Raw genomic sequence first — 17,393 nt, forward strand, 5'->3', positions numbered from 1 at the left:
TTAGGCCATTAAATGTTACATAGTACACAGCCTGTCGAGAAAATTAGTAGCGTAGGCAAAAAAGCATGAACAATCATGAGCTAGGCCTTGAGGTTTGGAGTGTTGTAGCAACGATGACCGGCGGTTACAAGTGATGATGCAGAAAACAACTCGGGAGTTTACTAAAGTAAATGTAACATAGCATGTGCATTCAACAAAAGGGATTTTATATTCTTGTAAAGTTACAGAACAGGTGTACATAGGGCCTATAAAGGGTACTTTTATTCTATTTTGGTGAACTCATGTGACATAGGAATGCTTCTACATTGTGAACGTCCCAGGGAAAAAACGCCAATAGCTACAATGCTATGGGTTAAAAACTCATTTGTCCCTTTTTCTTGATTTAAAAACTATTCCCACAGTCGGAAATTGGTAAGTTTGTCTTATGTATTGCAAGGAAGCTCCTTATCTTCGACACCACACACATATTCATCCAAAAGGCTCACACAAACTACACTTATAACCAGGACGACACTAGATAAGTAGCCTAGTGAAAGCTAAAAACAGAGAGTTTAATGGGTCGTGATTGAAAATCAAAGAGTATACGATTTCAATGCTTAAAGTCTTTATGAAATGGCATCTGAAAGATCTTTGCACACACACAAATTTTATAGGGCAATGATGGCTACATTGATAGCCATGAAGTGACAAAATAGGCTCCAAATAAACAAAAGAAAGGAATTGAATGCACTTTCATGATTATTAAGTACTACTAACCGGAATTCCACCAAGTAAGAAGGGTAGTGGCTCATTGATATTGCCAAGAGCATGCCCAAGCTTAATTGTTAGCGATGGTGTTTAGGGCAAGGAAGAGAGCGGCTATTGGTGGTGATTAGGAGATGCTTACATGATGCTTATCACCTAATCTGGCTCTGCTACCATGTTAACCCCATGAATCTCCTCAAGGCCTAGGTGGATGATGCCTAATCATAATGGATAAGTGAGAGCCAAAATAAGTGGAAAAGGCTCTCATCAGCATCCAAAAACGATCAGGCACATTCCCGAGTTCACCATTAATTGCTTTGCAATGTTTTTGCATATTCTTCTTCGAGCAAATAATGACGCGGGAGAGCAAATAATGACGTGGGAGAGCAATAAAAATGAGTTTAATAATTAACCCTCTTCGAGCAAATAATGACGTGGGAGAGCAATAAAAATGCGGTTTTAACTGGAGAGCATTAGTAATCAAACAGCCTCAGCAAACTTCGGGTCGCTTAACGATGTTTGCAGAATTTGCGTGTATTAATTGCGTGATGGCAGGATTAATCTGGAAGTGCGGACATTCTCCGGTATATAACATACACTGCAGTGGACACTCCGAGTTGCGCTCATTTATAGGAAGCCAGAGTCTAGTAGAGTGCGCCTGATTGTACCAAGAGATCCACAGCATTCTGTGGTCCCGCGGGCAGACGTACCTGGTGGCCGAAAGGAAGATGGAGGACTCATCTCAGATATCTGCTGCAGTCCAGAGGAAACGTCGCGCTGGGGGGAAGCCGAAGCTGGTGCAAGAGAGGCCGAGACAATCACAAAAGACGGCCAGGAGGACCGCAAGCGCCTACAGGAGCCTGTATCGGATGCAGAAGGCTTTAACGCAGGTATGTGTCGAGATCCCGTTAAGAGAGAGTCCATTCTAACTACCGATATTCATGAGTTGAAGGAGGAGATTATCGTTGCCCGTGATATATGTTGTTGCAGGAGGAGGACGTCGAAGTGGTGGAGGTGGTGGAGGACGAGGAGGAGGAGGGTCCTTCTGAGGAGCAGACAATGGATGCAGCGCTGACAGCCGGTGATGATGATGATGAGTTCGAAGAGGCGGAAGTGAAGGTGGACGTAACAGAGGTGCTGAGGAAGATGAGGTTGCCGTCAGCCGGTGATGGTGACGATGTCGAAGAGGCGGAAGTGAAGGTGGACGTAACGAAGGCGCTGAGGAATATGAGGTTGCCGACCGGAATCCGATTTGACGACCTGGCGCCCAGCCAGCAAGAGGAGCTGCGCCGTCGGGTAGCGAAGGAGTGCGGCCCCGACCATGAGATGTACGGTATGTCACTCCAGCATCGCAGAGTCCAGAAATGTTAAGTGCACGACTACTCGAAAGATGATCGAGTTCCGCTTCCGCTACTATAACAATCGCCATGTGGCGGGCGTGTTGCAGCCGCGCTTCAACTGCACTAACAGCGACCTCTGCATGCGGGCGCAAGTGCAGCTGACTGTGCAGCCCTCCGATAGCGGGTTGCCCCCAACGCTCTGCAAGAAGGCGCGCGCTGTGCTGGAGGGGCTGGGAAAGCTCCCTGCCATCCACCACCACGCCCCTGTCACAGCACTCGGGCTCACGTCGTCGCGACGACCTTGTCGACAGCGAGGATCACGTGCAACTGGCAAGTCTCTTCATGCAGTAGCCACGCAGTCCGGCCTGCAGCTACAACGCTGTGGTTGGCGCCGCAGCTTGAGCAGAAAGAGAGAGGAAACAGAGGAGGAGGAGCAGGAGCAGGTGGAGAACTGCGCAGTCGAGGAGGAAAAGGAGGGCCTGCAGTACAGGAAAAGAGAGGAAACAGAGGAGGACGACAAGGTGGCGGCAGCGGTGGAGCACATTTGGAAGCCATCTTATTACATAGTATCGAAGGGATCACAGCTTGCAGATGATCATGAGGTGGATATTCATGAGGCACACCAGCAAGTAAGCTTAGCCAAGTGGGAAGGGCTATTCCGTAGCCTAATAGATCAGCGAGTCGGTCCACATCCACTCATCAGCGCTCCTGATTGGCTGGAAACAATGAACAGCTGCAGTACCCGGCTGGAGGCAGTGACGGAGGAGGAGCTGCAACAGGCTAGGCGAAAGCTCAGCTCTATAAATGTACAATATGGTTCTCATCGCACTAAGACGTTCTAGAGTGTTCCACGTAGCTCTATAAATCTCTCTTCATGAGAGGCCGTGCCTCATCGCTTGTTAGTTAGTTGATGCCTCCTTAAGACAAGTAAGGTCTTTAGATAACTTTCTTAGAGTGTCGGGAAATAAGTTTTTGGTATATTCTGTCTTCAATCATACGTATGGAACTTTTTCACTTGATCTGGGGAAAACTTTTCGAGCTCTCATGTTTGAGTAGGGGGTACCAGCTGGTGTTAATTCGGAAAACATGCAGAATCACCGAAGATGCGAGGCGGGGAGATTCAACAGGGGAAGGGCACAAGCGCCGCGGTCATCACGGCATTGGACATACGCGGAAGGGCTGCGAGAGGCGTGAGACAAACAAGCAGAGCTCGTGATGTTAAGTTCTATCGGACGTGCAGACCATGCTCAATATATTTTTTATTATTATATGGTTTGCCTTTGTCAGCATCCTCAAGTCTGTGGTGGGTTGGCTATTTCAGCGCCCTCACGGCGTAGCTACTAACTACGTGAGTTCGAGTCAATTCCGCTCTCTTTTAGAGAAATGAAAATTGAGTGTGAAGGTTGACAACGGCTGGCAGCTTGGCATACTCATGGTCGGAAGGAATCTCTTGAAACTCTGAAAAAAATATCAGAGTTACCAGTAGGAGGTACCCAGTTTGAATATGTGAATCACTTGCTTATATTATGATATGCACAAGCGTCCCCACCAGCTTGTTTGATTCCATTCCCCCCCCCCCCCCCCCTTTCACATTAGGGCTACCCGTGTCAAATATGTGTGTGGAGCTTTGTGCATATAAGGATCATGCTCGAATTCATGCATACATCAAATGTTTTTGGCTATGGATCTAGATCTAAGAAGACGACTTGAGAGAGACCGAAGGGCCAAAACGTATGCCCTAATAAATATTTTCAAAGAGGCTCACTTTTTGAAAGAAAAGAATGATATCTAGAGTCTTCTGTAATACGTGTTACTTTATAGCAATAGGGAACAAAAGTTTGTCACTTGATAATTCAAGATAATTGTGAGCTTGTATGATTCCATGCTTCCCCCATCAAACGGATACTGGTGTGAAATAAGTGTGAGAAGCTTTGTGCACACGATTGTGCTATCCAAGTACGTTAAAAGCTTTGGCTAATGGAACTAGATCCGACTAAGAAGATGACTCTACATTAGAGACCAAAGGATAACATATGAACTAAATATGATCAAATAGACTCATTCTTTGAAAGAAAAGAATGGCTCATTCTACTCGACTTGGTCTCACCTATATATATGTATCTCGTCCTCAATATGAATCACTCTTTAGGAGCATACATGGTGTGTCTTTTGTCTCTCTCTCTCTCTCTCTCTCTCTCTCTCTCTCTCTCACACACACACACACACACACACACACACACACACACACACACATATGTATACCTATACAGTAGTTTGATTATATATATAGAACAAAAAAAAACAATATATTTCTTCTTTCATGCACAGATTTCTTGTTTAAACATTTTCCAAATTGAAAACCGAATTAGTCGGTGTGGTCTTTTTTTTTAAATGGGGGTAGCCCTCCTCCTTCTTAAGCATCCCATGAGAACCCACCCTTAGGTGTTTCTTTTGAGGTAGTGGCTTTCATTACCTTAAACCTCACGCCCGCTGGCTCTCTCTGTCCCCCTTAACTACACTACAACTCGTAGAAGCGTATGATAACCCCTACACTTGCTCTCTCTCCCTCTCAACTACCCGTATGTGAGCAGGAGTGGCCAATAGAGGCGGCTTGGGAGGAAGTAGAGACTGAGTACCTGATTGTGGGGTATCTTCACCTTGAACATGCTAGGAAACGCTATATAAGGTGAGGTTGCTCTGGCCCTTCACTTAGTCTGTGGGTAGTTCTTCCTTCTGCGTGTGTATTTCGTGAGAGGTGTGATGGCTTTTTTGATACTAAGCAGCTATGGAGGTTGTTCATTAGCTACCATCTCACGTTGGTACTTACCATAATAATAGTACCTTGATGACCTACTTTAATGGTTTTTCCTACTAAATCGTGCAGTCTCCAACTGGATGTACCTGGTTTTTCTTTGATAGTTTTTATACTGTATAACTATGCGATTGAAGATGAAAAGAAATTATGGCTTATAGTACTTATTTATTTGATGATGATAGTTGAACTAATCATAATGATTATTGTTGGGTTTTGTTTGTTATTTTAGGGTAATTAGTTTCTTGTAACAAAAGGCTTTTTTTAAACTTGTAGAGCGCCTATAATTCATTTTGGATAAAGGTGTTTTGGTAACCCATGCACAAACAGTGTAGTGGTGCTTGATGTGGCAGTATTCAAACAAAAAAATGGGGGATCTTATACTTGATATTGTCGTTTGTCTTGCCTACGGTCGGGGCTATTTTACTCTATATCAAACACATGGAAACATCTGCATACTACTACGTAGTGCAAAGGGGTTTAGTTTCTTGTGACAAAAGGTTTTTTTAGCTTGTACAACGCCTGTAATTCATTTTGGAGGAGGATGTTTTGGTAACCAATGCACAACCAGTATAGTGATGCTTAATGTGCCAATACTCGGACAGAGAAAAATGTAGGATCTTATACTTGATAAATTCGTTTGTCTGGCCTAGATTCGGGGCTGTTTTACTTTGTATCAGACGCATGGAAATATCTACATACTACTACTACGTAGTGTAAAGGGTTTTTTGTCTTCCCTTATGCCATTTTTGGTATCGCTTCACTTGAAAAGGAGCTCGCGTGTTAACCTATATTGCATGACGTTGATAGTGCTGGTAACATACATGGGTTTGTTCTCTTTTAGATAGAAAAGCTATCAATATTCTCCTTTTACTATTAGGTTACTTTATGCTTTATGGTATTTAGGAATTTGGGCTTGACAAATTGTCAATACAATATTTGAAAAACTAACCTATGGGTTAAAACAGGACAGTTGGATCAAAAGGGGTAATGGCATTTTGATCGAAAGGATATATATGTTAAATATCTATTTAAAGGTCTTTTAAAACATTGGGACTATATAGAAACCATACATACAATTACTCACAATTAATGTGGTAATAAAACTTTTTTCACTAAAAGAACTGAAAGACAAGAAAATTTTGGACAGTGGTTTTAACTTAAAAAGAGTTGTAAGCTGGACATGGATAATAACTAATATAGTCTATTGACACCTGTAATACACATCAAGGCTAACGAATCTGTTGTCTTATTCGGATGAATGCAGGTGAGGACTCTATCCTTTCTTGGAAATTTTTTTTTGGCTTAAATAGATAGTACACCTGCTCTTACCACTTGGAAAGTAGTTCTTTATTGGATCACTATCATTGTATACTAGAATGAGGCTTCATTCTCATATTCCATGTACAAATATAATTCTAAGACTCAGTTGTTTTTCTACTAATTTTTTCCTTTTCTCCGAAGCGACTTGTCTTTTGAATATAAAAGTTCATTTATGTCTTATTAGATAAGTTAAAATAGCTACACACACACAACATGGTATTAGAATGGTAATGATCACGTGACGATATAACTCATGGTGAAGAAAGAGAGTATGTGTATGCATACATGTTACTCTTATGGCAGTAGGAAACAAATGCTTTTCACTTGATAATTCAATATCATTGCCAGGATGTGGTATGTTCAATTGGCTTGGGATTGCAAAGAGTGAAAGAGTCAATCAGTGAAAGAGATCTCTCTTCATGAGAGACAGTGTCTCATTGCCTAAGACAAGTAAATTAGCATTATTAGTGAATTAGTTGATGCCCCCTTAAGACAAGTAAGGTCTTAACAGAAATTTCTCCAAGCAGGTAGTGTCCGAAAATAAGTTATTGGTATATTCTGTCTTCAATCTTACATATGGAACATTTCTATTTGATTTGAAAATTTTCAAGCTGATCTCATGTTTGAATATCTCAATCTCTTGATTATATTATGATATGCACAAGCGTCTTCACTAGCTTGTATGATTCCATTCTCCCCCCTCAAATTAGGGATACCCGTGTCAAATATGTGTGAGGAGATTTGTGCATAGAATCATGCTTGAATTCATCATACGTCAAATGTTTTGGCTATGGATCTAGATCAAAGAAGACGACTTGAGAGAGGCCAAAGGGCCCAAACATATGACCTAAGAGATATTTTCAAATAGACTCCCTTTTTGAAAGAAGATAATGATATCTAGAGTCTTATGTAATGCATTTTAGCTTATAGCAATAGGGAACAAAATTTTGTCACTTGATAATTCAAGATTATCTCCAGCTTGTAGCTGTTAGGGGCAGTGTGGCTAGCTGGGGAGGGTGGTAACGAAGAGCTTCCATGGTTGTTGGAGCGTGTAGAGTAGAGAAGGTGAATGAGGGAGGAGCTAGAGAGATTGAATGCAGTAAAACACAACACGTCTTCTTCTATTATTAATTCAAAAAAGCCTTTACATACATACATATATATATATATATATATATATATATACCTGGCTCATAACTAAGAATATCTGTATGCCTTAGGTGAGTGTTCCCATGGGTTCAATCTAAACAAAACTATGGCTTGGAAAGCCCAACAATCCTCTCCTCAAGACCTAACTAGTACTTGCACAATTAAAAATAACTTAAATACTTATTTTTCTAGGCTACTTTGCCTCTCAAACCATAGTGTGTGGGAGTTTTCCTAGTTGGAGCTTCGTGTTGTTGAATGTAGGATGTCATAAAATCTAATAACTAACCAACCCAAATGATTTTCTTATATTAAAGTGATCATTTAATTGGGAGAATAAATGAGAACAAAGGTTAAGATATAGACATGTGCTTATAGATCTATCTCAACACAGGGCCAATGGTAAAGGGGCCCAGAGAAATGGTCTATCAAAGAGCAAGGCTAACCAATGGAGCATAAGACCTTAGGGTTAGCTTCATTGAAGACCTCCAATAATTAGTGTAAAAGTCCTTTGACCTTAGGTAAGCTAGGGTTGAACTTGATGTGGGAACCTAGCCCAAGATTAAGGTGCTTGAGGTGCTTGTGGTGCTTGATGACTTAGGTGCTTGAGGTGCTTGAGGTGCCTGATGACAGTGATGCTTGAGATGCTTGAGGTGCTTGGTGACTGAGATGCTTGAGGTGCTTGTCATGCTAGGGCTGCACTTGAGTTGAGAACCCACACCAAGCTTAAGGGGCTTAAGGGCCAAAATCTTCCGGTGAGAACTAGGCCCAAGGTTGCCCGGCTTGAGGTGTGAAAAAGTCAAATCTAATCCCTACAAAGAGGGGGCAAGCCTTACAAGAGGGGGATGAGAGAGAACATAGACACACTTACACACACACACACACACACACACACACACACACACACACACACACACACACACACACAAGGCATGCTTGGTACAAAGAAAGCAAAAGGGACACTTGTCAAGCTCCTCCTCATGATGTTTCCCTCATGGTGTGCCTGAAGCCTATTGGTTGGCCACCGAAGGGGTCCAATGATAATCAAGAGAGAGGTAATGTCATAAAATCTAATATCTAACCAACCCAAATGATTTTCTCATATTAAATTGATCACTTAATGTGGGAGAATAAACGGGAACAAGTGTTAAGATATGGATGTGTGCTTATAGATCTATCTCAACACGGGGCCAATAGTAAAGGGGCCCAAATGGGAGATGGTCTATCAAGAGCAAGGCTAACCAATGGAGCATAAGACCTTAGGGTTAGCTTCATTGAAGACCTCCAATAATGTGTGTAAAAGTCCTTTGACCTTAGGTAAGCCAGGGTTGAGCTTGAGGTGGGAACCCGGCCCAAGCTCGAGATGCTTGTCGTGCTTGAGGTGCTTGTCTTGCTTGAGGTGATTGTCATGCTTGAGGTGCTTGATTAAGATTCTTGAGGTGTTTGACTTGGTGCATGATTAAGGTGCTTGAGGTGCCTTGAGAAGCTTGCCTGAGATGCTTGTGGGAACACCCCCTACTTCAAGTGCTTAGTCATGCTTGATGACCAATGGAGCATAAGACCTTAGGGTTAGCTTCATTGAAGACCTCCAATAATGTGTGTAAAAGTCCTTTGACCTTAGGTAAGCTAGGGCTGAGCTTGAGGTGGGAACCCGGCCCAAGCTCGAGATGCTTGTCGTGCTTGAGGTGCTTGTCTTGCTTGAGGTGCTTGTCATGCTTGAGGTGCTTGATTAAGATTCTTGAGGTGTTTGACTTGGTGCATGATTAAGGTGCTTGAGGTGCCTTGAGAAGCTTGCCTGAGATGCTTGTGGGAACACCCCCTACTTCAAGTGCTTAGTCATGCTTGATGACTAAGGGGCTTGCTCATCCAAAGTCAAAAAGATCCCTACAAGGAGGGGGGTGAGCCTACAAGGGGGGGGGGATGAGAGAGAACACACACTCACACTCACAAGGGAAGCCCCAGCTTGAAGAGGCAGCAAGGACACTTGTCAAGTTTCTCCTCATGTTGCCCTCCTGGTGTGCTTGAAGCCTATTGGTTGGCCACCCAAGGGGTCCAATGATAATTTAGGATATTTAATTAATTGATTTTGCATTTATCAAGTCATCTCTCTCAAAGGGGAAAGGGGGAAACGTGTCCCAAGGCTACCCCTGTTGCCTGTAATGGCTCCTGCTTGTGATTGGCTAGGCCTGAAAGGGTCCAATGAGCTTCAAGCATGAGCTACAAGGGGGGGTCAACCCAAGCAAGCTAGGGGGGTGCTTAGGGGGTATACTCACCCACACACACTCACAAGCACTCTCATTGTGTGCTATGCAAAGTGCAAGAACTCCCTCTCCTTCTCCAAGCAAGTAGAGGTTGAGAGCCTACACCAACACTCTTGGCTATGGAGTGCAAATCCATCCAAGAGCCATGCTTCAATGCTTGAGCTTGCCATCTATTTCTTCTTCATTACTATGCTATTATGTATGCTAGCACAAGATTTATGATAAGTGAGGAACTAGCTCTTTCTCGTATGAAATGTTTCTTCTTCCTCTTCTCTACCCTCATTGCCTGCTAGCTCTCTCCACCTTCGAAGGTGTTTGAGGTCTTGGGACTGAGGCTTGGGATAGTTAAAGCTTTCTTCAAGTTTATGTTATGTTTGTGATGCATGAAGCCTTCCATCTTCATGGCATCACCTAGGTCACAAGGAACACAAAGACTGTATTGTAACAAGTCTCTCTTTATGGGAGAAATCATAATACAAATGCCTATTGGAGGGGGGACCGGCTCCACATAAATCCGGTCCTCAACTGTTGTCATGTTCTCTAAACTCTCTCTCTTGCAAAATTATTGTCTATGCCAAGTTAACTAATTGCTATGATTATGTTGCTATCTTCAATTATGTCAACCCGCTATGCTCACAAAATCATCTCTTCAAAGTACTCTCATTAAATTCTGCTACTCTCAATTGAATAGGCAAACTCCATTACATTGGTATCAGAGCATTTGGTTTCTCTTTTCTTGCTTAAGAAGAGAGGTCCTTAAGTAGCTTATAAATGGTTGATGTTGTTAATTATAATAGAGTAAGTGGAACTGGGATCTAATATCGGTTTTGTTAAGCCCACTATGTGGGGGATGGTGCACACCTCGGGAGCTTTGGACTTAATAATGGAGTCTTTTTAGACTTGCCTACGGCTTTACCATTATTGAGCCATAAGAAGTCCGAAAGGAGATAGCCCTTGGCAACTCTGCTATGTTAGACCTACTCCTCTACTCTCTATAATTAACCACTTTGAGCCATGGGTGTAGATACTTAAGAGCCGATTTTCAAAGGCTAAGAGGAGTGGCAACTAAGGTTTTTTATTGCCAAAGCATACACTAAGTATAAACATAAATTTTGTTAACATGGCTGACAATAATCAAGAGAGTAGAATGAACATTGATAGCTTTGATTTTGCACATGAAGGTGCTAATGATGATGCTCCCATGTTGGTGAATTATCTCGTCACTAGGTTGCAACAAGCTATGGGCAACCCTGTTTTGCAAGCCGAAGTTACTCAACAACTTCGTGCTTATGGAATTTCCCTTCCTCTCCCAGAGGAAAGAGAGCTTAGGAGGCCTCTTGAAGCTAGAGACCCCCAAAAGAAGACTCTCTCCTATTCGAGAGGAGGAATCCAAAGAGAAAGAAAGCAATGAAAGTCTAAGTTCTTTTGAAGAGGTGGCCTACTCCTCCCAAGAGGAAAAGAGCAACCTATAGTCCTTCTCCTGATCACTGTGAAAGGCAAGAGAGGAAACAAAGGAAGAAAAGGGCTAGGAAGAGGTCACCCTCTTCTCCTTCTTCTTCACCTTCCTCCTCTTCCGATGAAAGTTATGGATATTCTCCTAGAGAATACAAGAGGGGAGGACATCGCAAATCATTTCCTGCATGGCGAAGGTCACAAAAGCTAAAGAAGTTCAAGGAGGGAGGAAAGAGTATCTCTTTTCTCACCTACAATGGCACCTTTGGTGCTACCGACAAAGTGTTGGCCTTCATCCAGCAATTTGATGCGGCCTTTCGGGACGAGGGCTTCACAGAGTCCTCCAAGCTACGCCATGTAGCTATGCACTTCCAAAAATCAGCTCGTCAATGGTGGGCTAGCCTTCATGGCAATGGAGAAGCCCCAAAGACATGGAAAACTCTACGAGTTTCCATCATGAAGCAATTTCTTCCAAGTGATACTAAAGATAAAGTTCTTACCGAATGGCGCGGCTTGAAGCTTCTCTCTCATGAGTCTCAAAGCTACTGTCTTTCAAAAGATAGACTTTTCCGAGAAAAGACAATAATTATGTGCGGGATTACCTGAAGAGATGGCCGAATACATCAACTCTCAACGGCCCGGTACTATTACCGAAGTAATCCACCACACCATGGTTGCTTCACGCATCAATTTCCAAGATAAAAATGATGCAAAGGGGAAATCCAATGCTCAAAATAATTCTCAAGGCACTTCCAACAACAACAATAACAACAACAACAATCGGTCCAAGGAGAAGAGAGTTTACAAAGGTAAAAACAAACTCTCTCCTGAAGAGCTTGAAGCTTTTCGCAAGGACCATAAGTGTTTCAAGTGTGGGGAGCAAGGACATGGCTATCGTTCTTGCCCCAAGAAGAATACTCGCAATGAGACTCCTAGTGCTTCCACCATCGAAGCTCCAAAAGAGGATGCTCATTGCAAAGGATCATCACTTTCCTATGCGTGGGGAAAGGTAAGAGAGCATGATGCCTTCATCTTGTTTGACCCAGGCTCTACTCTCAACTTCATATCAATAGAGTTGGCCACCAAGTTGGGCATTCAAGCTTTTGAGATGGGAGATATAGTAACAACTGATGCAGCTTTCAAGGGACAACAAGCCTCCGTTACTCCCTTGATTAGGAAGTTGAGGCTTCATGTCCAAAGCTATGTCGACAAAGAAGACTTCTTCATCTCTCCACTCCAACATCCGGATGTTATCCTAGGGGCACCATGGTTTGATCGCATGGCTACCAACATGAAGTTCCTTGAAAGGAGAATTTACTTCCTCTACAGGGGAAAGAACATGTATATAGATGCTAGTGAGCGTGGTCGCACTATTCCACTTGTAAATCCTCTTTATTTTGATAAATCAATGAAGAGCTCAGTTTCTGTGTACATGATTTATGTCAAAGAGTCTCTAAAAGCTAATAATGTTTCATCAAATGAAAATGATAGGAATCAAGAAGAGTTAGACTTGTCTACTTTTCTAAAAGGATTCCAAGATGTGTTCATCGATGATATCCCTATGGACCTACCTCCAAAACAAGGGGATGATGACCATCGTATTGAGATCCTTCCAGGAAGCTCACCGCCTAACAAACCTCCTTATCGAGTCTCACAAGCTCAACAAGAGGAGATTATGAGGCAAGTACAGGAATTGGTAGACAAAGGGATGGTGAGGCCTAGTTCCTCTCCCTTTTGTTCTCCAGTCCTTTTAGTGCAAAAGAAAGATGGTACATACCGTATGTGTGTGGACTATCGAGCACTAAACCATATCACCATCAAAAATAGATTTCCTGTGCCTTGGGTAGAAGATCTGTTTGATAAGCTACAAGGCTCTACCTACTTCAGTAGGATTGACCTTAAGAGTGGCTATCATCAAATAAGGATAGTGGATGAAGATATCCTAAAGACCGCGTTTTGCACAACATTTGGTCTTTATGAATATCTAGTCATGCCTTTTGGCTTGACTAATGCACCAGCTACATTCAATCGTCTCATGGAGAAAATTTTTAGACCATATCGTAAATTCACTGGAGTGTTCTTTGATGATATCATCATCTACTCCAAGTATTTGGAGGAACATAAGCAACATCTCCAAGTGATTTTTCAAGCCTTGAGGGAGAACAAACTTTTTCTCAACCAAAAGAAAAGTGAATTCTTCCTTCAAGAGATTCAATATCTAGGTCATATTATCTCTCACGATGGTATTCGTATGGATCCATCAAAGTTAGAGGTAATAAAATCATGGCCTAACCCAAGGAATCTACATGAGCTAAGAAGCTTTATTGGTATGTGTGCATACTATAGACGCTTCATAGAAAAATTCTCTCAAGTAGCAGGACCACTACATGACTTAACAACGAAGAATGTTAAGTTTGTATGGACTGCTAAGGAGCAAAATTCTTTTGAAAAACTCAAAGAGAAGCTTACTTCCCAACCAGTCCTCGTGCTTCCGGATCTCTCAAAGCCATTTGAGGTCCAATGTGATGCGTGTGGTGATTGCCTTGGAGCGGTTTTGCTTCAAGAAGGGCATGCCATAGCATATGAGAGCCGAAGGCTCAATAGTGATGAACGAGTCTTGGGCATTTATGAGAAAGAGCTTTTAGCTGTTCTACATGCCCTAGATACATGGAAGCACTACCTATTGGGGACTCCATTTATCCTACGAACCGACCACCAAAGTCTCAAGTATTTCATGACACAAACCAAACTTTCCGACAAACAAATGAGGTGGGCAAATTTTCTTTCGCAATTTAATTTCCATATTGCTCACATAGCTGGTAAGCACAATCAAGTTGCCGATGCACTTTCATGACCACCAAAAGTTAATGCGGTGTCTATAGCTACTCACAATGATCTATCCTCTATGATAGATGAGTATGCTACTGACCCTGACTTTAGAGACATAATGTCAGCCCTTGCTTTGGGGAAGAAAGAGGAACCATTCACCTTGTAGGATGGTTATCTTCTCCACGACAATAGGCTATGTGTTACCCATTCCCTTCGTGAGAAGGTTATGTATGAATCCCATGCTCCTCCATATGCAGGGCATAGAGGTATTCAACCTACTCTCCGAGGAGTAGAGATGTATTTCTATTGGCCTACCATGAAAGTGGACATACAAGAGTATGTTTCAAAATGTGTAGTATGCCAAAAGACCAAGTATGATAGAGGGAAGCAACCTGGATTACTCCAGCCATTGCCTATTCCAAATTTGCCATGGGAGAGTATATCCATGGATTTCATCTTTGGATTACCCAAGTCTATCCATGGGAATACAGGAATATGGACAATAGCCGACAGGTTTAGCAAGCAAGCACATTTGTATATTTGCTTACTCTAATATAGCATTGTAAGCATTCACAAGGTTTATACTATCCTTAAGTTGTATTCCTTGAGTCCATCTATCATCTTCAAAAGGATAATTTTTAAACTCAATAAGATAGCGTCGGATAATCTTACCATGTTGTAGTACCTTGTCTTCATGCCAAAGGATAGCTTTGGGTTGTAGCACCTCTTCTTGGTCTTCAACTTCGAGAGAGTCTTCGATTATTGGTTCACTTGGTGGCTCTCTTTGTAGGGATTAAGTAGGCTCACATGAAAGGCATTGTGTATGAGCCAATGGTTGGGCAACTTGAGTTGGTAAGCCATCTCTTTGATGGGCTTCAAGATTTGGAAAGGACCATAGTATCTTTTTGCTAGCTTAGCATAATACTTTTGATGGCCTGTAGGATTTTTACCCGTCCTTTGCCTTAATCGAGCCTTAGGAAACTTAAGTAAGACCCAATCATTTTCTTTAAACGTTAAGACCCTTTTGTGCATGTTAGCGGCAACTTTTTGCCTTTGTTGAGAGATGGATATAGCCTCCTTAATCTTTTGAAAAGATTCTTGTAGGTCTTGGCTATACTCATCGGTGGCGAAGATATTCCCATGTACTTTGAGTAGCAAGGGACTTTTAGGTCTTCCCTCAATGATCTCAAAAGGTGCTTTTCCCATAGAAGTATGTACAGTATTATTGTAGGCATACTCTACAAGAGGTAAGTACTTTTCCCATTGTGAGTGTTGATATACTTCTCTAACATAAGTCTTTAGTAGATCGAGTATTGGGCTATCTCACATTGTCCATCCATTTGTGGGTGATATTCCAAAGAGAAATTCAATCTTGTTCCTAGATTTTCAAAGAGACCTTTCCAGAAATTACTGGTAATTCTAGGATCTCTATCTGACACAATGGATGTGGGTAATCCATGGTGTTTGAAAACCTCAGGTATGAAGAGAGTTTCCAATTGGTGTGTCTTAATAGTATTTTTGACAGGAATAAAGTGTGCTTGCTTGTTGCTAAACCTGTCGACTATTGTCCATATTCTCGTATTCCCATGGATGGACCTGGGCAATCCAAAGATGAAATCCATGTATATACTGTCCCATGGTGAATTTGGGGTAGGCAATGGCTGGAGTAATCCAGGTTGCTTCCCTCTATTATACTTGGTCTTTTGGCATACTACACATTTTGAAATATACTCTTGTATGTCCACTTTTATGGTAGGCCAATAGAAATACATCTCTACTCCTCAAAGGGTAGGTTGAATATCTCTATGCCCCGCATAGAAAGGAGCATGGGATTCATACATAACTTTCTCACGAAGGAAATGGGTAACACATAGCCTATTTCCATGGAGAAGATAACTATCCTGCAAGGTGAATGGTTCCTCTTTCTTCCCAAAGCAAGGGCTGACATTATGTCTCTAAAGTGAGGGTTCGTAGCATATTCATCTATCATAGAAGATAGATCATTGTGAGTAGCTATAGACACCGCATTACCTTTTGGTCGTTTTGAAAGTGCATCGGCCACTTGATTGTGCTTACCAACAATGTGAGAAATATGGAAATTAAATTGAAAAAGAAAAATTTTCCACCTCATTTGTTTGTCGAAAATCTTGGTTTGCATCATGAAATACTTGAGACTTTGGTGGTCGGTTCGTAGAATCAATGGAGTCCCCAATAGGTAGTGCTTCCATGTGTCTAGGGTATGTAGAACATCTAAAATCTCTTTCTCATAAATGCCCAAGACTCGTTCATCTGTATTGAGCCTTTTGCTCTCATATGCTATGGCATGCCCTTCTTGAAGCAAAATTGCTCCAAGGCAATCACCACAAGCATCGTAGTGGACCTAAAATGGTTTTGAGAGATCCAGAAGCATGAGGAATGGTTGGGAGGTAAGCTTCTCTTTGAGGTTATCAAAATCATTTTTCTCCGTAGTAGTCCATATATACTTAATGCTCTTCTTAGTATAGTCGTGTAGTGGTCTTGCTACTTGAGAGAAATTTGCTATGAAGTGTCTATAGTATGCGCACATACTAATATTAGCTCATGTAGATTCTTTGGATTAGGCCATGCTTTTATTACCTATAAATTTGATGGATCCATATAGATACCATCTTGAGAGATAATATGACCTAGGTATTGAATCTCTTGAAAGAAAAATTTGCTTTTCTTTTGGTTGAGAAAAAGCTTGTTCTCCCTTGAAAAATCACTTGGAGATGTTTCTTATGTTCCTCCAAATACTTGAAGTAGATGATGATATCATCAAAGAACACTCCAATGAATTTGTGGTACAATCTAAAAATTTTCTCCATTAGACGATTGAAGATAGCTGGTGCATAAGACTAGATATTCATAAAGACCAAATGTTGTGCGATATGGAGTCTTTAGGATATTTTCATCCACTGTCCTTATTTGATGATAGTTAGAGCCTATTGAAGTAGGTAGAGCCTTGTAGCTTATCAAAGAGATCTTCTACCTGAGGCACGGGAAATTTGCATCATGAAATACTTTGTGCGATATGCAGTCTTTAGGATATTTTCATCCACTGTCCTTATTTGATGATAGCCACTTTTAAGGTCAATCCTATTGAAGTAGGTAGAGCCTTGTAGCTTATCAAAGAGATCTTCTACCTTAGGCACGGGAAATTTGTTTTTGATAGTGATATGGTTTAGTTCTCGATAGTCCACACAAATAAGGTATGTACCATCTTACATTTGCACTAAAAGGACTGGAGAGCAAAAGGGAAAGGAACTAGGCCTCACCATCCCTTTGTCTACCAATTCCTGTACTTGCCTCATGATCTCCTCTTGTTGAGCTTGTGAGACTCCATAAGGAGGCTTGTTAGGCGGTGAGATTCCTGGAAGGAGCTCAATGCGATGGTCATCATTCCCTTGTTTTGGAGATAAGTCCACTGGTATATCATCGATGAACACATCTTGGAATCCTTTGAGA

The 17,393-nt window shown here is 41.9% G+C and overlaps 1 protein-coding gene across 1 annotated transcript; it reads left to right on the top strand.

Moving 5' to 3' along the window:
• Positions 1–1,803: 1,803 nt before the first annotated feature.
• Positions 1,804–2,115, top strand: LOC147446483 (uncharacterized). The gene has a single exon (XM_086526247.1). The coding sequence runs from the start codon at positions 1,804–1,806 to the stop codon at positions 2,113–2,115; it is 312 nt and encodes a 103-aa protein (XP_086382373.1).
• Positions 2,116–17,393: the final 15,278 nt, after the last annotated feature.

This window comes from Adiantum capillus-veneris, chromosome 12 (genome assembly GCF_014529385.1).
Source record: "Adiantum capillus-veneris isolate H3 chromosome 12, ASM1452938v2, whole genome shotgun sequence".
In the NCBI taxonomy this organism is placed as follows: Eukaryota; Viridiplantae; Streptophyta; class Polypodiopsida; order Polypodiales; family Pteridaceae; genus Adiantum; species Adiantum capillus-veneris.

Bases quoted from the DNA above. Each gene is read 5' to 3' on its own strand.
- LOC147446483 (XM_086526247.1), top strand. From the start codon at position 1,804: ATGGATGCAGCGCTGACAGCCGGTGATGATGATGATGAGTTCGAAGAG.